This window comes from Nyctereutes procyonoides, unplaced genomic scaffold (genome assembly GCF_905146905.1).
Source record: "Nyctereutes procyonoides isolate TBG_1078 unplaced genomic scaffold, NYPRO_anot_genome, whole genome shotgun sequence".
Lineage (NCBI taxonomy): Eukaryota > Metazoa > Chordata > Mammalia > Carnivora > Canidae > Nyctereutes > Nyctereutes procyonoides.
This window is the reverse complement of record NW_026575040.1, coordinates 12311617-12334049: the sequence shown is the minus strand read 5'-3', so window position 1 is coordinate 12334049 and position 22433 is coordinate 12311617. Positions and strand designations below refer to the sequence as shown.

Sequence of the window (22433 nt, the reverse complement as noted above, 5' to 3'; positions counted from 1 at the left end):
ACACTGAATCCTCCATAACTACCTCTATGATCACTCTCATCTGTCTCCCTCCAGTTTCCTTCCAAGTGTGCAAACATTTCTCACATTGTTAAGAACACACTATGATTTTCTGCTGCTTTTCTTGCTTAACTTTTTATCATAAGCATTTCTCCTGCTAATTACACAGTTTTCTAACATTCTGTTCAGTGCTACACAGTATTCTGCTGCCTGGCTGACTACCTATTTCTACCAATGATCGGTCAAATCTCTCATATGCCCCATGACAGGTTACCCAAGGATTTCTGACTAACAGTTTTTACAAACTGATGCACATTTTGGCAGGCATACTGACACATTACACAAACAAACACAGCCAGCTTGCTTTCTTCCTCAAGTACTAGACTGTTCTGTAAAGACAGCCAAATCAGCCCAATTTCCTTTCTCTCGCCCACAGGACCCAGAACGCTTACTTGTGAGGAGATCAGGAAGTCTCCCCAGGGTCTCAGACTCATTTACAGAACCACTGTGACAGTGGTGCCAACATACCTGTGTGTGCTCAAGTTTTAAAATCATATATTGGACCTTATAGAAATATATGCTTAGCCACTCATATATATGCATAGCCATCCTTGAGCTCTGGATAAACCAAAACATAAAAGGAGAACCACTCTGTGTCCAGCAGTAGAGTTACCAGTAGCTGGACTATTCCTAAACCAGCAATGAAATGGAAACACAACTGTTGCCTTTTCTACATCTCTTGGGAGCCGAGAGTAAAAAGTATTAGCCATGGAAGAATGTTCCTGGGACCTGGTGAGCATGTCATGGGCAGTGCTTCCCAAGCCAACATCTTACCTGGTTGTTAGGGCTGAGGTTTAGTAGCCTCCAGGACGAGTACATGAGGTCAGAGAAGTGGTAAAGCAGCCGGAGCCTGGCCCTCGCAGTGTGAATGCTCACTTCCCTTAGGGCCCCATACTGCGGAGGCACTGCATCAGGCAGGCCCAGCTGCAAAGGTACAGACACACCTGCCCAGAAAGCAAATGGACACTTATGACGGAAAATGCACGGCTTTCATTTTCAATACTTTAAAAATTTTCAAACACACAGAAAAGTTGAGTATACAATGAACACCCACTCCTACCACCTAAATTCTAGAATATTGGCCTATATATGCTTCATCGCATATTTATCAATTCCTCTTTTTGTTAATTTATCTTAATGTTTTGATGCACATGTATTGTTTTTTAAGACACCTTTTTTATTTATCATTACAGAAGCTTCTTTCTCTCTCCTTTAATCTAGTTTCCCATTTAACTATGGGACTTAAACAGTTCCTTCACAAAAGAACAGAAAAAGCCCAAATTCCTCCTTTCATATTTGATAGCTATCTTCACAAAACATAAGATGTGAGCCAGGACTAGGTAGGCAATTCTGGAAAATGGAAATGGGCAACTCAGCAGTGCCCTCTCACCCTCACTAGGGGTATGACCGAAAGAAAGCTATGCATGCACGGTTCCTAAAAGCTTTGTATGCAAGAGTAAGAGCTCTGTGAAAGCAAAAACCAGAAGCAAAGACTGTATTCATGGTTGCCCTCTTATTAAAAACTTAGAGTAAACCTACAACACTCTATTTATTTGAGTTTCACGTAAATAAAGATTTGCACAGCTCAATTCCCAGTTTATCCTTATTCCCAATTTATTTCATTAATACTATAATAAAAGCTAACATTCATTGAGTACTTCTACATGCTGGGCATTATTCTAAGAGCTCCACACAAATTGTTTCATTTAGTCCTATAACTCTTTACAACAGGGGCTATTATCATCCTCATTTTACAGACAAGGAGATGGAGTCTTAAGATCACTCAGCTTTTAAGTGGAGGGGCTAAGGTTGGACCCAGGCAATGTGGCTCCAGAGTCTGGACCTTTAACCATCACACTGCGGAGTCTCTCTCTTGAAGTGGGAGTGAGATCTCTGTAAGATGAAGATAACCCTGAAAACCTGAAATTGTGGACTCTGCTAATCAGAAACCATCTCTTATTTGTTTGGAACCTACTTGGCAGTCCTAATTTGTTCTCTTAGGGTATCTAATAGAAAAAAAAAATCTTTATAGCGAGTCTTCCCCAAGGACTCAGAAGTACAGGTCAGCAAAAAAGAGAAGAGAATGCTGAGTTCCCAGGCGCAAGTTGCTTCAAGGAAACTCTAGTCCCTGACACACCACAGAATAGTATAAAGAAAGGGCTTAAGGGCCTGGGAGAGAAATAGCCCAAATGTAAAGAAACACATAAGAATGATAAATGCCCCACACCTGTGAGGAACAGAAGATGGATCAAATCTGGAGAGTACTCAATAGAATGTGAAGTACATTTTGTTTTCTTCGTATCTTTTTATAGCTCTACAAGGATTGTATAATAAACAAAAAGGTAAAAACTGCCTATTAATCCTATTACATGATGGGAGTAAAATGGCGATTTTTTTTTTTTTTTGCTGTGCCAATGCACAGACAATATTACATTTCAAATGGTTAACTGAGTGAGGTAAAGAATATGACAAATGGTCTCAGACCCTTTAATCTTTATTCCTAATAGCAGGCCTTAGAAAGCTATGGTCCATCACTTCTTTTATATATGAAAAAATACTTAGTTGCTGCTCTAAAATTATACATTTTTGCTTGCCTAAGTGACAATTTTTCTTCTTTTGGGGGTGCATAGAGGAAATGCTGTGTGATGAAGTCCACAGGAGAATCACCTGCTATGAAAGTACGTATAGTGCTGGGAGCATAAAGAGTGCTTTGGTCCTGGTGGTTTCAGCATGATGCCTGAAAGCAGTCCAAAGCTGGCAAGCAGAGAACGCAGCTGGGGACCACTGAAAGAGAAGCTGTAGGAGCATGGATATTTCATCCCTTACCTGGTGCTCTTGGTGGAACAGGCGGCGCTGTCCAGGCAGCACTGTGACAGCGGCCAGCAGAGATCTGCCGAATATTTTTCCCTTGCAAAACTGTTACCAGAGTTGGTTCTCGAACGTGGTTGGTGTGGCCTAAGCCAAGCTGGGAATAAATTACAAAACACAGAGTCAATTAGAAAGAGGAAAAGAGGAAGACAAGATGATGAAATCTGCCTTAGATGGTAGTAGATAAAACAAACATCTATACCAAGCAACAGCATCAAAATAATGAAATTAATTCTGATTTTCTGTATCAGTCCTCACAGCTCAGACTGTCTCCTAACAACTTAGCTACAACAAGGCCATTCCAAATCTAGCAGGTGGGTCTTAATGACTGAACATATCTGTGGATTTCACTTCTATAGAGGAAATAAATTCTTGGGAAGTTAAAAAAATAACAAAATGATCTATGGAGCTTTTATTTAAATTATTTATTTAATTTCCTTTTAACATGGACTATCTGGTTAACAATAAACAATTAGAAAAACATAAACAGAAGTAGATCCTCATTTCCGTATCTCTATTCTTAGTGTGTGAGTGGGACACCCAGTGTTTTCAGCGGCTAAGCACCTCAACATTATTAAGGAGAATCATGTCAACCCCCTGCCAGTGACCTCCGTCAGGTGTCTTCAGCATCAACTCTCTTCTCATTCAAACAATGTGCAGTGATAATGATGAGCAGCCTCCTCATCTATTAACATAGTGATGAGGTGACCAGAATCAAATGAAACTACTGTGGATAACAATAGAGACCTTGATGTTGAGGGCCCCTGGCTCTGAGGGCAGACAGACCCAGAGAGGATTTATGGCGGAAGGGGATATGGCTCTGCATGCAGGGCTGAAAGCCACTGTAGCAGCAGGCATTCCAGACATCTCCCATCCAAATCTTTCCCTCCTACTGTTTCCCTCCTATTGTTTCCCTCCTATAGTATACAGGGTAGGCTGAAAACACATCAACTTCTTGAATCTTCTCTTAAGCTCTCAAAGGCTCATTTACTTTATACTCTGTAGAATGGGGATGACAAGACTGCCTGCACAAACACAAATATACTATGTATACCACACTAGGTATAGTACTATGTCCTATTACAAAATATAAAAGTACTGTTATTTCATTCTTCCATTTTCTAGATCAAATGATGCTCCCGGGACCTCATCTCACATATTACCACAGTAAAAATGATGAGGATGATAGCAGCAAAAACCTATAAAGTACTGCTTATTATGTGCCAGGCCCTTAATGAGTGCAGACACACATATACTCAGTTAATCCCTTTAATCGCTTTGCTATAGCATCAGATTTTTTTAAAACCATGGTATAAATATTTATTTGACCACATTCAAGACAGAGACATGCCCATTGGCTCACAATCTGTCCCGTGGCAAAGGGATGTGCGTGAGGCACTGTAGATCTCAAGTGTTTCCTAGCTTATCCCTTTCCCAAATGAGGAACACTGTCGGAATTCTAGAATATGAGAGGACAAGCAAGATAAATATTTACCTGCCCTTCTGAATTGCTCCCCCAGGCATATACATCTCCAGTTGATGCCAAGGCAAGTGTGTGCTCAGCTCCAACTGCCACATCTTCAATGACCACGCCAGCCAGGACAGGGATCTGCTGTGGTCGATTGTGATTGCGAGCACGCCCCTCTGGCAAGCCTATCAAGCGATCTAGAAAAATAGTAAGAGGAAATTTATGGATGGGATACAACAGTCCTTTTATGTTTTCTAATGAGTCATTTAACTTTTCTGGTGGAATAGCAATGATAAATTTAACTCATTATGGCAAAAGCTGCCATGCTGGTAAAGTATACTGGATTCTGAGTAAATGAAGTTTGAAACAATTCCTTTGCAAAATGTCACAGGCTCCTTATTCATAAAATAAATAAGTCTAAAAATAGTAGCTTATTTATTTTTTAAAAATATTTTATTTATTTATTCATGAAACACAGAGAGAGAGGCAGAGACACTAGTAGAGGGAGAAGCAGGCTCCTCACAGGAAGCCCAATGTGGCACTTGATCCCAGGACCCTGGGATCACTCCTTGAGCTGAAGGCAGACACCCAACCACTGAGCCACCCAGGCATCTCTAGCAGCTTATTTCAAACCAAGAGGTACTTCCAGTATCTTCCTATTTGAGAGGACTAGCACATAGTTAAGAAAGGCCTGGGGCAGCCCAGGTGGCTCAGAGGTTTAGCGCCGCCTTCAGCCCAGGGCCTGATCCTGGGACCCAGGATCGAGTCTGTCAGGCTCCCTGCATGGAGCCTGCTTCTCCCTCTGCCTATGTCTTTGCCTCTCTCTTTCTCTGTCTCTCATGAATAAATAAATAAAATCTTAAAAAAAAAAAAAGGCCCGACAGTTCTTGCATTCTAAGAAAAGACATCACTCAACTTGCCTTGTCCTCAAACTTCCAGCCAACCTCTCCCTTTACCTTAACTTCTAGAAAGTGCCAGCCCCTGTTGCCTCATGTCCTCTAGAACCATTTGGTATGGCCACCTTCTGCAGCCTACCTTTCACTCTCACTACTGCACTGAAGCTATACACTTAAAAGCCACAAGTAATTCCTAACTGCCTATGGCAGCAGCCTCTTCTCAGCCCCACCCCCAGAGCCCCAAATAACCTTCTGCTGACCTGGTCTCAGCAACTTCTATCCCACAGAGACTCTGTACTATCTTGGCTCAAACGCTACCTCTCTCTTTACTTCTTTCAAAGCCGACTCTCCTGAGTCCTCTCTGTGTTCAGTTGCCCTTTCCTCATATTCATCAAGAGTTCTATGTACTTCTTCTTTTACTCTACACTTTCTCCTTGAGTGTCTTTTTCTTTTTCTTTTTTTAAGATTTTATTTATTTATTCATGAGAGACACAGAGAGAGGCACAGACATAGGCAGAGGGAGAAGAAGCAGGTTCCCTGCAGGGAGCCTGATGCAGGATTCGATCCTAGGACTCTGGGATCATGACCTGAGCCAAAGGCAGATGCTCAACCACTGAGCCACTTAAATGTCCCTTCTTGGGTTTCTTAGAGCCTATTAACATGGTTTTAAATACCATCATTATGCAAATCTACATCTCTATAACCAATCTCTTTGGAGTTCTAGATCCAAACAAATCACCAATGACTTGTTAGACATCTCCATACATATACCTAGAGTATATGGCCCCAGTTCAATATGACCAAAACTAAGTTCCTTATCTAGTTCCCTGAAACCAGCTCCCTATCCTCAGTTAGGGACATCGTTCCTCTAAGACTAGAAACTTCACTCATGACATTTCCTCCTCTTCCTCACATCTGCCTTATACACTTCTCAGTCACTACAACTTACCAAAAAGTTCTGCTTAAGATGGTGAATATATTGCCAGAGAATCCCACTATGGATGCTTGGATTAAGAATCCACTCAAGATCTGAACCCTGAATGATTGAACCCTAAATGACTGAACCTCAGGTTCTCAGGTTCCTAAGACCTGAATCTCTGGTTCCTGGAAGGGCTAGGAAATTAGAGAGGATCCAGAGGAACTCTGGTGGTCAAGAAGTATTTATGGTGGCACAGTGTAGGCAGCAGAAAGGAGGATGGGAAGGGCTTTGGCAGGGACTTTTCTAGCAAGAGCAAAGGCTCTGGCATAAGAAGCCATCAATGAAGAGGAAAGTTTATTCTTATGACAAATTTTAGGAAAAAGGAGCAGAAAAGTAGCTCGTGAATGAAGGTCATAGTGGCCATTCAACATCCAAAACAAAAAATTACACAATTTAGAGCACTTTCTATAAAACTGGAAGGCAAATATTTCTATAATGTACATGCAGAATAAGCCATTTTAATTCCTGGAAAATGCCTTACCTTGACCAAAGGTATACACATGACCATCTTTAGTCAATGCAACAGAAAACTGAGTTCCACAAGCAACTTTTTTTATTCCAATTCCACAAAGAACATCAACTTTCTGCAAAATATAAGTGTAAGGCACATACTTTAAAAGAAAATAAAAACACTTTTTTTTTTTTTTTTTTAGTTATGATAGTCACAGAGAGAGAGAGAGGCAGAGACACAGGCAGAGGGAGAAGCAGGCTCCATGCACTGGAAGCCCGATGTGGGATTTGATCCCGGGTCTCCAGGATCGCGCCCTGGGCCAAAGGCAGGCGCCAAACCGCTGCGCCACCCAGGGATCCCTAAAAACACTTTTGAATTTCCCTATTAGCATGTATAAACTCAAGGACTAACTTCTTCTTATAAAAATACTAATTGTCATCTACCTATTTCCACCCAAATCCACATTCCTAAATGTTATTTTCTCATACTGCTCTACAAATTAGCTGAATTTGTGGGAGGGAGTATGGAGGCAGGGGCATTTGACTAAAATCCCCAGGACCCCACGTGAAGCAGAATCATTCCTCTGGGCACCAGAGACCAAAGAGAATCCTGTAGCTTTTTAAACAATGTTGGGAGACCATGTAAAGCCATGGGCTGCTCCAGTTAGGCTTTTTATTACAAATTACATACGATAGGACATCTACAGTTGAATATACATTAAATATTTGTAAATCATGCTGCTTGTTAAAAGTGTTAAGAAAACTCCTAAAAGAAACTGCACAGTTCTTCCACAGAGCCAAGAAACCTTCTGTAATGTGAATATTAGCTTTTTTTTTTTTTTTAAAGATTTTATTTATTTATTCATGAGAATGCACAGAGAGGAGAGAGAGAGAGAGGCAATGCAGGCAGAGGGAGAAGCAGGCTCCATGCACCGGGAACCGACGTGGGATTCGATCCCGGGTCTCCAGGATCGCGCCCTGGGCCAAAGGCAGGCGCCAAACCGCTGCGCCACCCAGGGATCCCTGAATATTAGCTTTTAATGTATTTATTATTCCCTAGGTTTCCTTTTTATTATTATTTTTTTAAATTTTTTTAAAATTTATTTATTTATGATAGTCACAAAGAGAGAGAGAGAGAGGCAGAGACACAGGCAGAGGGAGAAGCAGGCTCCATGCACCGGGAGCCCGATATGGGATTCGATCCCGGGTCTCCAGGATCGCGCCCTGAGCCAAAGGCAGGTGCCAAACCGCTGCGCCACCCAGGGATCCCCCTTTTTATTATTTTTTAAAAGGAGGTGCATACCTGTATAAATCAGGGGTAATAATCAGCTAAAATAGTAGCTGCAAGCAGAAGGATACAAAAGATTCTTCAAGGTTCCCTCCCTAAGACACCCTGGATAATATATGTCTATAATTATTTCTTCTCTACATGGGAGATAGTCCTACATTGCTCAGCCTATGGAGATAGAGGCTTATCCTTGCACATTTTTACATTCAGTTTAGTGATTAATGGCTTATTTAAAATCAAGATCTAGAATGCTGGACATTTAACAGTAAGCAATAAAAGCTTCTAAACTTCATTATGAATTACTAAAATGTTAAAGGTAAATTATTTCCAACTAAAAAGAGGCACTTGACATACACTAAAACTGCACTGAAACTCTGGAGTAAAGACAATACTGACCTGAGGGGAAGATTTTGCAGTGGAATTTCCTAAGCCTAGTTTTCCGTAGTCCCCATCTCCAAAAGCCCACACCATGGAGCCATCTGCTGATACTGCCAAAGTGTGGTTTAAGCCACAAGCCACCTAAAGAAATAAAAGGGTATTCAGTAAGGCAAAATCATAGCACTAAACTATATATACCTGTTTCCGGGATTCTTTTTCTCCACTTCAGTGAAAAACTTGGCTACACACACACACACACACACACATATATGATATGAGAGAGACACGTGGAAAGAGGCACAGATAATTCAATCAACACTTCCAAAAAGCTAGTTAGTGTTAGAACTGGGGCTTCAAACTCAGTTTGAATATATTTTGGCTACATATATTTTTATTTAAATTCAGGGCCTTCTGCATATGTTAACAAAATGTATCAATAAGAAAAAATTCCTAATGTCCACAAATGAAAAAATAAGTTTTTCTTCAAGGTGAAAGAAAGCCTTCAAATATCTGTAGCTAACTCAGAATCAGAGAGCATAAAAGAGGAAAGGTACATGTGAGTCAAAAACACACCAGAGACAGTCTAAGGAAGCATACAAAAAAAGATAAAAATATCTCCTACTTAAGAGGTAATCTCAATGTGTACAGGACAAGGAAAGCAGTAGTCCCAATGGTGCTGCAATTCAACCATCTACTTCCAAACTACCAGAGGGCAGTCACAAAAATGTGTATGGTTTAAAGGTTTTATATCAGGTTGTATTATGGATTTTGGGTCTTAAAACATATACATCCTGAATTAAGGCTGTCATTTGTCTGTCAAATATGGCTTAAAATGTGAATTTTCACATCAGGGGGAAAAAATCATGAAAAATTATCAAGTCAGCCAAACGAAATGTACGTGATGTTACGTAAAACTGACGACTCTAGTCTTCTTTAAAGGACAGTGTCTCAGTGCACACAGAGGAAATAACCAGATAGAACATATTATATGGAAATATGACCAGATAGAACATATTATTGACTTATTTCTTGCCTGTCCAATCTGATATCCCTCCAGTGCAGTCACTCTCTCTGGAAGTTTTTTGTTAGAGGTGTTTCCAAGACCCAGGCGACCGTAGTCACCATTACCAAAAGTGAACAGTTTGCCATCTGAAGTTACCACTGCTGAGTGCTTGAAGCCACAAGACATCTACAGACAGAACCAAAGATAAAAAAAACTTTAAGAGGGTAAACTGAGAAAGAACAAAATCATTTTTCGTTATTAATATAGTAATAAACTTTCACTGACAACTAACTTAGGATCTTTAAGACCAGTATGTCTTACCTGCCCAAGTGGGCCTTCCTGCTCCCCCCAGGCTGAATGATCTCAGCATCCTCAGGAAGACCAAGCTAAACAGCCTACACCTTGGAAGAATTGTTGCTATGCTTTATGCTATGTACAGATGACCTAGACCACATGTGATAGCAAGTGGGGAAATTATTTGTAAACTCTACGGTGCCATGCAATTTTACAGTATTAGATCACTAGTTGATTTTCCAGAGTATGTATATGAATTCAACATTTGTAACAATAATGATAAAAGGAAAACTCTACATTCAACTTATTACTGTACCAAGAATTATGGGGCAGGCACTAAATCCCACTGTGTTTCTTCCAAGCACCTGAAATATCCCAGCCTGGGCCAACCAGCTGTCTCAGGAGAAAGGAGTCCTATTCTAACACCAAAGCCCATTCAAACTTCTAATAAGCTCAAGAACGAACAACCAAAAATAGTGTAACTCTTGTAAGGACTTAAAATATATTTATACTGGGGATCCCTGGGTGGCTTAGCGGTTTGGCGCCTGCCTTTGGCCCAGGGTGTGATCCTGGGGTCCCGGGATCGAGTCTCGCATCGGGCTCCCTGCATGGAGCCTGCTTCTCCCTCTGCCTGTGTCTCTGCCTCTCTCTCTCTCTCTCTCTCTCTCTCTCTCTCTCTCGAATAAATTGTTTAAAAAATCTTAAAATATATTTATACTATTATTTCCTGCTACCTAAATTTGGGAGCACTATTCAACAACTAGTATGTTCATATTCAAAGGCAAACTTATCCACATCCTGCCTGACCTGCACCACTTCTTCTCCTTGTAAGGCCTCGATCTGCCTGGGGCGCCGCTGCCTGTCACTGTTCCCATGGCCGAGTTTGCCATAATCACCATCTCCCCAGCTAAAGACCTCACCACTCTCAGTCAGGGCCATTGAGTGCCCATCAGAACCACAAGAAGTCACCAGCTGGGTCACCACAAATCCTGAAACAGAGCAGAAAGCCAGTAAGAATCGCTGGATGTTAAAACTATTTATTTGCAGCTACTACAGAATACTCTCAGCATGGAAAATCAACATAACTGTACTACACAAATATAAACAATGTCTTTCATTTTAAATCAAATTTGAAGCCATAACCAAGTAAATTGGGAGCAATTTAAACAAAGGATGATGACAAAGAAGAAAAGGAGAGTGATGGGAATAGTTATAGTCATCAAGGCCTATGTTCTAGCCACTCGTAGAAATGCTTTACCTGGGTTATCTCCTTTTCTATTTTCACAAAGAACGTATGAGGCAGATATTATCATCACCACTTTTACAAATGGGTTAACTGAGTCACAAAAAGGTCTAGTCTAGCTGTGTAAAGTCCTAGAGACAGGATGCAATAGTACTGGATAGGAACCCCACCTCCACTGCTGTGCTCTGGGAGGAAGAAACCTCAAGGAAGACAACTTAGCACTATTTCAGAATTGGTTCTGAACTCATTGTTACTTGTATGCTTTTACTTAAAAAATCCTCTTTGCTCTCTTTGTAGGCTCTGGAGTCAGTAAAAGTTGACTTAAGAAACAAAAGCCAGGAGTTCCTGCAGTGGTTTTTCCAGAAGTTTTTTTTTTTTCCCAAGTCAGAGAACTCTGACAGAGATACCCTGTAAAGTCTTTAGAACATCTGCACATTTCCATATCAACTGATTTTTACTTTTTAGGAAACACATTAATAGTTATTAATGTGCCTAATTACAGTTTTGCAATTTTAAATAATTTGTTTACAATCTTCAGTGAGTCTTAAAATAGTTATTTATATCATTGAATTCTAGCACTGCCATGATAAATAGCTTGCAAAATAACATAGCTTAAAAAATGAAAATCAGGCTGTACATCCTAAATGAGAATCTAAATAAGTGACCCGCTATGACTTTATCTAGCAAAGGTTTGAGATGAGTTCCAACATAAGCTAACATTCCTACAGTTAGGCCATAGTTTCTGACCACCTTTTAACTGAGCATAGTTTTACCTTGTAGGGCTGAAATAACTGTCAGCACATGAAGGTCATCTGAATTTCCTTGTCCCAATCTTCCATAACTTCCTTCCCCACAAGCCAACACTGTGCCATTGGCCTGGATGACAAAGGTACAATTCTGACCACATATGACCTAGTATAAAAACACACACATATATTATCCTTTATTATATAGCTTTAACACTTAAAATGATTCTATGTATACCTAGGATATCTTTATTAATTCTTTTATCCTTTCACTAAAGAGGACGGGTTGATATAACTATGGGGTTCCTATAAGCTCTTGATTATTAAAAAAACTGCTTGCTTAACAAAGAGATGTATGAGGCTCATTGGACTATTTAAAATCATTTAGAACTATCTGATCTACAGGGATTTCAGCCAATTGTGCACAGTTTATTTATTTTAAAGATTTTATTTGAGAGAGAGAGTGTGTGTGTACATGTGCAAGCAGGGGGAAGGGTTGCAGAGACAGAGAAGGAGATAATCTGGAGCAGACTCTGCACTGAGCACAGAGCCCGACACAGGGTTCAATGTCATGACCCTCAGACCATGACCCACGCCGACACTTAACTGACTGAGCCACTCAGGTGCTCCAATTGTGCAGTTTAAATAATATTAATAACAAAACAGAAAGAGGAAAGGGTGGTGGGGGAAATATTAAACACTGGCTGGAGATCATCAAGAAGTGGAAAGCTGAGGGGATATACACAAGAAAGAGGAGTGCATCCTGGGACTTAGTAACATGGAGAAGAATGGAAGTAGTGGCTTGAGAAAGGGCTTGGAAATAGACTACCATGATTATTAGAGGGGTGTCAATAAAATCTAGCTAAAGATCTCTGTAAGTTAATGACCACAATACAGAATCAATAATTAGGAGTTTGTTAACGTCTATAAATACATACTACACAGGCCTAATGCATGTTAATTCATCACACTTGAAAGCAAGAAAAATTTAGAAAGTTATTAATAAAATATTAAGTCTGATAAAAGCCCCAGAAAGTTTTTATTTAGCTTATATTTTTTAGATATATTTTATACCTCATATTTAGTTATTCCTCACAACAGATTACACAATGGGTAAACTTTATCTCATAGTAAGGGAATCAGTATTGTTAAGAGTTCTCAAGTTTCTTCTCCACTTCTTTGCCCTATTAGTCACCTGTTGGGCCTGTGAGAATGAGGGAGCTGCTGCAGGTACCATTACATTCCTTCCAGCTTCTGCCAACTGTCCATGCCTGCCAGCACCCCACAGGTAGACATCACATTTACCTCCCAGGTGCCAGTCCTAAAAAACCACAATCATCTCAAAATTAGGTTCAACCATACATTCAAACAAACATGTGCCAGCCTCTATAAGAGACACCAGGTTACAAACAAACAATCAAGCATTTAGAACCAGAAGATTTACTGAGAATCACCCACATAGTTATCTTCACTGACCTCAGGTCTGGAAGTTGCCCAAGACATAATTTGTTCATCCATGCCATTAATCCATTTACTGTTATCCTACAAGACACAGAAAACATCAGGATCAATCTTGCTTAAAAAAGATTTATCTGTTTTTGTTGTTTTTTGTTTTTTTTTTGGAAAAAAAAAAAAGCTTCCCTCACCCCCAACATGGGGCCTGAACTCAGGACCCTTAGATTAAGACCTGAGCTGAGATCAAGAGCTATATACTTAATTGACCAAACTACCTATGTACTTCAAGATTTATCTGTTATTAATTAACAACTAAGTCTTCTTTCCATAAAAAAGTTTAGTAATACTATAAGAAAAATTTTCTAATGGTATAAGAAATTAAGAACAGTTTTATAATCATGTCAAACTTGACTATGCATTGTTAATATTTCCCTTTATCATAAACACTTTAAGATCAACTATCACCATCACTACCACACTGGTGATTCAAAATTAACCATTTATGTTTTCTGAGCACCAATGGGCACAAGGTCATGTGCAGGAGTCACCACCCCCATGAACTTGCTGTACAGCAGCAGGCAGGTCACTTCATCTTTCTAGGCTTCAATTTCCTCATCTACAAAATGACAGATTTGGGGCAAAAAGGCTTATAAGGATGCTTTTTGTTTTTTTAAGTTTTATTTATTTATGTGAGAAAGAGTATGCATGAGAGCATATAAACAGTGAGGGGGCAGAGGGAGAGGGAGAAGCAGAGTCCCCGCTGAGCAGGGAGCCTCATGTGGGGCTCAATCCCAGGACCCTGGGATCGTGGCCTGAGCCAAAGGCAGACACTTAACTAACTGACTGAGCCACCCAGGTGCTGCAGAAGGATACGTCTTAATTAAATTATATTTTATAGCTAATTTCCCTCAATTCATATTTATTTTATATTATATCTATATATTTTGTATTCAAACATTTGTATATATATAAATCATAACTAAATAGGTTGTTAGGTCAAGCACTGGTCTGCTCTATCTACACAGGCATTTCATTTACAGCACAGTTTCTACATCCAGACATTCCCAAATACAATCAAAGAAAGGACAACTGGAATGCTCTTCTATATTCTCATTTTATGGTGATTAAAACATAATTAAATAATTGAAAATCTCTATGTGGAATAAATCCCACAAGGTGATCCAAGCAAAGATGCTAAAATATGTATAAATAAGGTACAAAACAAGGAACCTATGAATGGACAAAAAATGAGAAAATAGGGGACTATGTCACTGAAAGTTAACAAGCTTACAGGAGCCTCCGATTCTCATGTACACCATCTTTGTCACCATAGAGGGTTGCCATAAGACTGAAAGTGACTATCTGAGAGCAAAATATTTTAAGTTTATCTAAGGGCATCCTTCCGGCTATCCCAGCTAGGAAATACTTACCGAAGGTCTTTTACTTGCTAAACACTCGTGAAACAATCTGAGCTATATATAGTAGCAGCTCATATTATGCTTACCATTAGGAATATAAGTTCATCCTCTGGAACAGGCTCTAGATCAGGAACAGTAAAAGATTCTGGAAACTGTGCTCCATTGGTCAGGGCTTCAGCAGCTTTTATGGTGGTTGAGAAACATTCTAACCAGGCCCACTCATTTGGATTCCAGGATGCTGGGTCAGGGAGGCAGTTCTGGTGGTGTGGTGGCACTGGAGGGTTACATAACAGCTGATCCAGATGCAGTCCCACAGCAAGGGAAGCCAGACATTGCATGTAGGGACTATGAACAAGCTGATCACCACAAACCACATGAGGCTAAGAGGAAATACAAGAATGTTAAATTGAAGAGCTTATACCAAATATTGTAAATTAACCTACTGTATTCTGAAAACCTATAATTGTATTTTTTAAGTTTACTGGATTTTTTTTTTACATCTGAAACTAAAATGTTAACAAAGTGGAATTTAAACAAAAACTTAAAAAAATAAAAATAAAAAATTAGCTGTTTAAGATTTTTACTTTGAAATAATTTTAGATACACAGAGAGTTAGAGATAGCACAGAGAATTCCTGTAAATCCTTAACTTCCCCTAATGTTAATATCTTATAAACCAAGAAATTAATATTGGCTACAATACTAACTAAACCACAGAATTTTATTTGGCTTTCCCATTGATGCCCCTTTTTTGCTCCAGGATTCAATCCAGGACATCACACTGCATTTAGCTGTACAGTTCCACTATAGTTTTTCATTAATAAAAAGCAGGTAACCAAACCATCGACCTGCTCCTGTTTCACATTTTCTCCTTTATAAGAAAACAAATTCTGGGAGCCATCAAGGGAGATCCCTCCCTCCATGGCCCTCCCTAACTGTGGCAGAGCAACTCTGGGAGATGCTAAGCCACTTGCAAAAGAAAACCTGGGCAAATGTATCAGTGAAGTTAACCAGATACAGTAACAGCTGATTGTATTAATGTAGGTTGGTCAAAAAAGAAGGAAAAAAAAAACCCAAAGAGCACTGCCTAGAGGCAGCACACTGTGACTACCAAGGGCTGGAAAGCCAACTACACAGGATCACAGCCTGGGCTACAGGTCCAAATTCCCTTATTCCTCATTCTAGATTTAAGGACCCTACTCAGTTCAGCCTTAGCTCTTCCACTAAACTTTCCACAGGGATTCCCCTGATAAACAGAGAGAACGTTCATTCTGATACCCATATGCACCCCCACACCTCCCAAGTGGAGGACGGCAAAACCACATAAAAATAGATTTATGGGTCCAGAAAGGGAAAGTTATGTTCTACAGCATAACTATTGTAAGAAGTTTTGAAGCGGATGTGTAATCTGAAAAAAAATTATACAAACATATACAAATTTGAGGGTTACTTAACAACTGTTTTAGACATGATTTAACTTTATTTGTTTCTGCCAAAGAGCCCCCACTCATTTTTTCCTCAGACCTTATGCTCTCATGGAATAAATTCAAAGCTGCAATTCAAATTCCAGAGCAGCAGTCATCTGTAACTCTATCAGTGAGTGTCAAGTTACCTTTTCATAGGCATACTGCTCCTGAAGCATCACGGGTAGTCGCTCCAGAAACGCTCTCATGCAGGGAGCCATGTTTAATCCCAGAACACCCTGCTGTTTCAGCGCTGTCCTACAGGTTGCTAAAACATGATTGGCAGCAGCCCATTCTGCTGTACAATTCACGACCAAAACATCCTGACAGAAAATAAATCATGCCACGTGATAGATTTGTTTAAATAAAAGATAAAAGAGAGAAAATTCTATTACCATTCATATCTGAAATTCCTTCCAGTTATTGCATTAAACACTTTTGCTTTTTGGAAAATTTACACTGTACCTTTAATGCCTATAACTTCAAAACATCCTGAATTTTAAGTAAAAACAGATTAATAAGAAATAACCATAAAATTTGTGAGCTATCTTGGATTTGCTGATTCTCCTTAAGGAGACGTTCATTCTTTACTATTTCATAGGACTTGTAGGACAAGGTAGCCAGTATATTTCAAAAGCCAGACATGACCACGGGAGTACTAGAGGAAAGAGTACTTTGTCTGCTGAGGGACACATCTGCAAGAGAAGCAGCAGTGTTCTAACTGGCTCTAGGATTTATTCTACATAGGCCACCATTGCCTTGGCTCTGATTCTATATTATGGACTGTCCATGAAGGTTTACAGCCCAATTTTAAAATCTTTTAACTAATAAAATGTAAACTAAAGTAGTACATTGGTTCTATTTATGAAGGGTATAAAGAGCAAGACTGCAGGAGATAATGTCATATCAGAATTACTTTAGAGCAGGGACTACTTTTTTTTTTTTTAACTAGAATATTACATTTGAAAGTCAAGATACATTTTGTATATTTGAGCTAAAGGTCTTTGGTCCTCCTTTTTAGAGAAAATTCTTTTTTTTTTTTTAAGAGAAAATTCTTTTAAGAGTTTACTGCTATCTCAAAAGATCATGGCAGAAAGTGAAAATCTACTTTATAACTTCCAGTGGAAATTAAGTTGTTCAATAATTAAACATTTTCATCAAAGTCTAGGGTATAGTAGGAAGAATACTAGATTATAAATCAGGAGGCCTGGGTTCTGGTTCTCCTTCTGTCACTAGATAGTTGTATTATTAGAATTTTATGTGAAAGTTCTCCTCTTTCACATAAATAGAGCTGCTTAGACTATGATTCTAAGGTAACTTATTGACTTATACTCTAAAATTTAACATAATAGCAAAATTACCTTTGATCTATTTGAGCAAGCAGCTACCCCAACATCTGGAATCCATACTGTAGTCTGAATAGCTCCAGAGCCTATTACAACAGTTTGCAGGACAGAGCCATCCTAAAACGAGATGTATTTATATCAGTGTACATCACTTAACCTTAGTCTTTATTTTTTTTAAAGATTTATTTACTTATTTTGAAAGAGAGAGACAGAGAAAGAACAAACATGCATGCACAAGAGTGGGGGCATGGGAGAGGCACAAGCAGGGGGAGAGAATCCCAAGCAGACTCCCCACTGAGCAGAGAGCCCGATCCTATGACTCCGAGATCATGATTCGGGCCAAAACCAAGTCAGATGCTTAGCTGACTGCCCCACTCTTTATTTACATTTTTTTAAATTTATTTATGATAGTCACAGAGAGAGAGAGAGAGAGAGAGAGAGAGAGAGAGAGAGAGAGAGAGAGGCAGAGACACAGGCAGAGGGAGAAGCAGGCTCCATGCACCGGGAGCCCGACGTGGGATTCGATCCCGGGTCTCCAGGATTGCGCCCTGGGCCAAAGGCCGGCGCCAAACCGCTGCGCCACCCAGGCTTTATTTACATTTTTAAATTTATGCTTCACATTCACAAAAACATAGTCTAAAATCTACACCGGCTAAATTTAGCAATGTCCAATTACATAGCTACCATCCAATTTTCTGGGGCCTTTTTTAGATGACTTTAAAACTATATCAAAAAGAAAAACTAAAAAATAATTTTGAAAGGAGTTTCTTCAGTATCTAAGATCTTAAAACACAAAATATTCCTAAGATTGGTTGGGTTAAATCTTATCATATATAAATTAATAATAAGCACTTAAGATAAAAATAACATCTATATTCTTACCCTTAAAGACCAAATGTTCATGAGCCCACCCAGTCCACCAGACACGAGGGCCAACCCATCAGAACTAAAGGCAACAGTCCGGACAGGGGTGATGTGTCCTCGTAGCTGATAAACACACTTGGCTCTGGCTGATTTCCTATATCCATCCTGCAATTCATTTTTAATACATATTGAAATTAAAACAAATTTATAGATTCAATATTTAGAATTCATTCTTGAAAATTTTGTATTTTATAATGTGGCATAAAATTGGGGAGGAGGGAAGGACAACTCTCTCACAAGGTTTAGCTTGAGAAAATAATAAAGTATCAATCTTGTTCTCCTTTGTTCGTTGTTTTTTTTTTTTTTTTTTTAAGATTTTATTTATTTATTCATGAGAGACACAAAGAGAGAGGGAGGCAGAGACACAGGAAGAGGGAGAAGCAGGCTCCATGCAAGGGAGCCTGATGTGGGACTCGATCCTGGGTCTCCAAGATCACACCCCGGGCTGAAGGCGGCGCTAAACCACTAAGCCACCAGGGCTGCCCCTCCTTTGCTCCTTTGAGGCTGAGTTTCATCTTTTTTTTGACACACTTCAAAGTGAATTTCCTATTCTTCAAACTGGCAGAAATAACATTTCTAAAGTTCCAATTATCTCTTAGACACAGAAAAATTCTAACTCCTGCTTTTTAATGAGTATTTTTAAATTTAGCTTTATGTAATTTTCATTTTTAGCCCCTAAAATTCATGCATTGTACATGTTGGTTTTATATTAAGCAGGTACTTCTTTTTGCTGGCCAGTGGTTTTTTGTCTGCTACTTGGTGTCTATTTTCATGTTTACTGTGCAGGTTTTAAAAGTGAGACAGGTAAGAACTGTCGAAAGGGCCACTCTGTAGCACAAACAGCAAATAAAATTTATCTTTAGTGCTTCCACTTCCACTTCTGTGATATTTTCCTCCCATTAGTGAGCTATTTACCTCTCCCTCTTCACCCCTCTCTCCCTGCCATTAAGCTCTCTCTTCCTTCTAATTATGACAGAGTATAATACTAGATGTACTTATTTACCCAAAGATGACCTAAGGCATATTTCTTCCAGGGGTATTTATATCACGAGTAAAAGAGAGAGCAACAGAAGGTACAAACTGTTAGCTCAGGGATGTCATTTGACTACCCAGTGTTTTAAAGAATTTTAATTCAGGTGCCAATGTTTAACACTGGGAGATTTTACTTAAAACACTGGATTTTTTTTTAAAGATTTTATTTATTTATTCATGAGAGGCAGAGAGAGGCAGAGACATAGGCAGAGGGAGAGGTAGGCTCCATGCAGGGAGCCCAATGTGGGACTCAATCCCAGGACCCCAGGATCATGCCCTGCACCAAAGGCAGATGCTTAACCGCTGAGCCACCCAGGCATCCCAAAACACTGGATTTTTTGCTTCTATCAGAAAAAAGTGAGATAATCTAGTAACAATAGCCTCATTTTTGGAGGGTGACAATCAACTCTATGGCAGCTGTGTCCTTTATAGGAAAGATATCTGCTTCTAAGTTTTTTGCTTGTTTTTACCCTCTCCGTACCTCCAACTCCTAGCTTCCTAGATGCCCTGTAAGCATTTATCTGAATTTGTAACCCCTGTTTAAGGTAAAGGAATTATTCTTCATAGGGAGAATTTTGGTATCAAAAGGAGGTACTTTGGACAAGGGTGCTCCTATTTCACCGCACTGAAGACTTAACTTAGGACTTCTCTATCTGTACTGTTGAATATATCCAGTCCCATACATGATCACACCTCAATATTTCTTGAATAACTCACTTTAACAAGCAAACATGTCCTGACTTATAAAAACAAAGCTAATCCAGAAAACACACAAAGCATGACAATTATTCAGGCTTCCCTAATGGATCTTGCCCTTTTGGATACTAAGTATTGAGTATCTTAGTAATCAAGGGAGGATTACTTTGATAACATATATCATCTATGGTTTCAGATAAGGTCTTCAAAAGCACCAGAACATTTACCTGGCAACTGGACTCCTGGTCCCACCATCCTTCTGAACCAGCTGCACTGGTCTGTGTGATATCTTGTGAAATACGCCAAACACATACTAAGCCACTCTGACAGCCACTTAAAAAAAAAAATTGATCACATAAAACCAAGACATGTCAATATGAAGTAAATATATTTTCAAAAAACAATTAAGACCTGATAAAATTAAAACAGTATTATTTTTTAAATTTATAATGGGTATGCTATAATCTTTTACAAGAAATACAAATAGAATTAATATTCTAACAACATCACACCCAGTTAAGGAGATTGCACACCAAGGTCCACATTGGAAAATTATTCTTTTTTTGTCTAAGATGATCTCACAGTATTACACATTATGAGAATTGCAATATGCAATAAACTGTTTAAGACTACTGAGAAGCCATATTTAATGCAAGTAACAGTCTATACTAATATAAAAATTAAGATACACACACACACACACAAATTCATAACATACGTAGCCATCAGCAAGTGCAATTTGGATCCTTTCCCTGGGAGGCTGCACCAAGAAATGCCATTTACAATAGATGGATGGCAGAGTGAATGTAGACAACGCCAGCATCCTGATATAGGCCCCCAGAGTTTCACATTTTCTTCTTTGGCACATGTCATAAGAATATGACCTGTTGGGTCCCACTTCATACTAACAAGAGTATCCTTAAAATGGTAGGGAGAGAAAAAAAATCATGGTAATGCTTCCTTCACAAATACTTTAAACTTAGTAATTTATGACCTGTACTTCTATTACTCAATATTTTGAAATCAACATTTTATGCAAATAAGATACTGTCATATCATTCCCAATAACTAGACCTAGACTGCATTATATGTATTTATTTGCTGTAGTCAAAGTTCAGTAAATGCTAGTTGAATAAATAATGAAATTCTGATTTAGAAGGAATATTCATCTTTCACTAGTATTTTAAGTTTTTTTTTTTACTTATAACCATTAAAATATAAAAAAGAAGAAACTTAAAAAAAAAGCAGCACTCCTCATAACAAAATAGTGAATATTATGAGAATCTAAGATATATTTGTGTTTATATGGCTGTCATCATTGTATTCTTCTGACACTTCTTCAACACCTTCCAGCTCCTGGCTTCACGCACTTATACCTCTTGCCTAGACAGCCCTGTAAACATCAAAATTAGCAACCTCTTTTTGAGGTAAAGGAATCATTCTTCATAGGTGGAATTTCTAGCATTTGACAGGGGGTGTTCCAAGGGTGTTCCATTTCACTGTTTTGGTTTTACTTCTTTCTTGGCTTGATGGCTCTCTTACACAGATTTTCCCATGTATATACATGGCCCAAAGACTTTGTTAACATAAAATTCTCAATTGTAAATGACTGATGTAAAAAGTTTTAAAAAACTGGTATCAAGCAATACTATGTAATAAGAAAAAATAACCATCTGGTAAAGATGCTTTACCTTATGTGCATCAATTAGAACAATGCCTCCTTTCTCAAGTGGTTCTTTTGTTCCCAGTAACAACTTTCCATCAAAATATCCCACTGCAAATGGTCTGTCTTCACTGAACCAAGCAATGCAAGTTACAGACACTAACATGATAAAAACAAATTTCAAAAAGAAAGAAAACATAAGCGACTCCTTTGTCATTGTCTAACTTAAAGACAGACTTTGCAACAAATATATGGTACTGCAACCATTGCAGGTAATTTTCCAAAACTTTGATGGATTTATTAGACCAAATGTAGGGATTCTGTGTAACCCACTTTAAAAGTGTTATTTATAAGTGACAAGGAATACCTTAATTTTTTTGTTTTTTTTTTTAGATTTATTTTATTTAAATTCAATTAATTAACATATAATATATTATTGGTTTCAGAGGTAGAGGTCAGTGTTCATCAGTCTTCCATAACACCAAGCGCTCATTACATCCCATGCCCAATCCTTTTTAATCTTTAATTTCTTTTCAGGTAATTATTGAAAAATTAAATTCCCTTGCTGATTCCAATTCAATGTACTGGTTTCTTTCCTTTTGGCCCAGAATCTACCATGAAACTGAGAAATGAAATAACCCAAGTCATAGAAAGAAAATACCTGTCTCTTTTTTTGCTTAAAATTCCCTACTCAGTGTGTTGCCATACTCTACCAAATACGTCCTATTTCTAACAATCTACATTCATATTTGCTTCTTTAAGTACAA

At 38.7% G+C, this 22433-nt stretch overlaps 1 protein-coding gene across 7 annotated transcripts in view; it reads right to left on the bottom strand.

Moving 5' to 3' along the window:
* HERC1 (HECT and RLD domain containing E3 ubiquitin protein ligase family member 1) overlaps positions 1 to 22433 on the bottom strand; it is a 195294-nt gene that overhangs the window by 10193 nt on the left and 162668 nt on the right. For all 7 annotated transcript variants that reach the window (XM_055320270.1, XM_055320269.1, XM_055320276.1 and 4 more), the window contains exons 55-71: positions 21695 to 21825; positions 20722 to 20921; positions 20231 to 20336; positions 18234 to 18380; positions 17367 to 17468; positions 16155 to 16328; positions 14630 to 14923; positions 13147 to 13212; positions 12866 to 12991; positions 11698 to 11836; positions 10489 to 10670; positions 9418 to 9573; positions 8403 to 8525; positions 6750 to 6852; positions 4421 to 4590; positions 2884 to 3022; positions 832 to 1001 (exon numbers count right to left, since the gene is read on the bottom strand). In XM_055320270.1, coding sequence (XP_055176245.1) covers positions 832 to 1001; positions 2884 to 3022; positions 4421 to 4590; positions 6750 to 6852; positions 8403 to 8525; positions 9418 to 9573; positions 10489 to 10670; positions 11698 to 11836; positions 12866 to 12991; positions 13147 to 13212; positions 14630 to 14923; positions 16155 to 16328; positions 17367 to 17468; positions 18234 to 18380; positions 20231 to 20336; positions 20722 to 20921; positions 21695 to 21825 — 2528 coding nt within the window. The remainder of the gene's footprint in view (positions 1 to 831; positions 1002 to 2883; positions 3023 to 4420; positions 4591 to 6749; positions 6853 to 8402; positions 8526 to 9417; positions 9574 to 10488; positions 10671 to 11697; positions 11837 to 12865; positions 12992 to 13146; positions 13213 to 14629; positions 14924 to 16154; positions 16329 to 17366; positions 17469 to 18233; positions 18381 to 20230; positions 20337 to 20721; positions 20922 to 21694; positions 21826 to 22433) is intronic.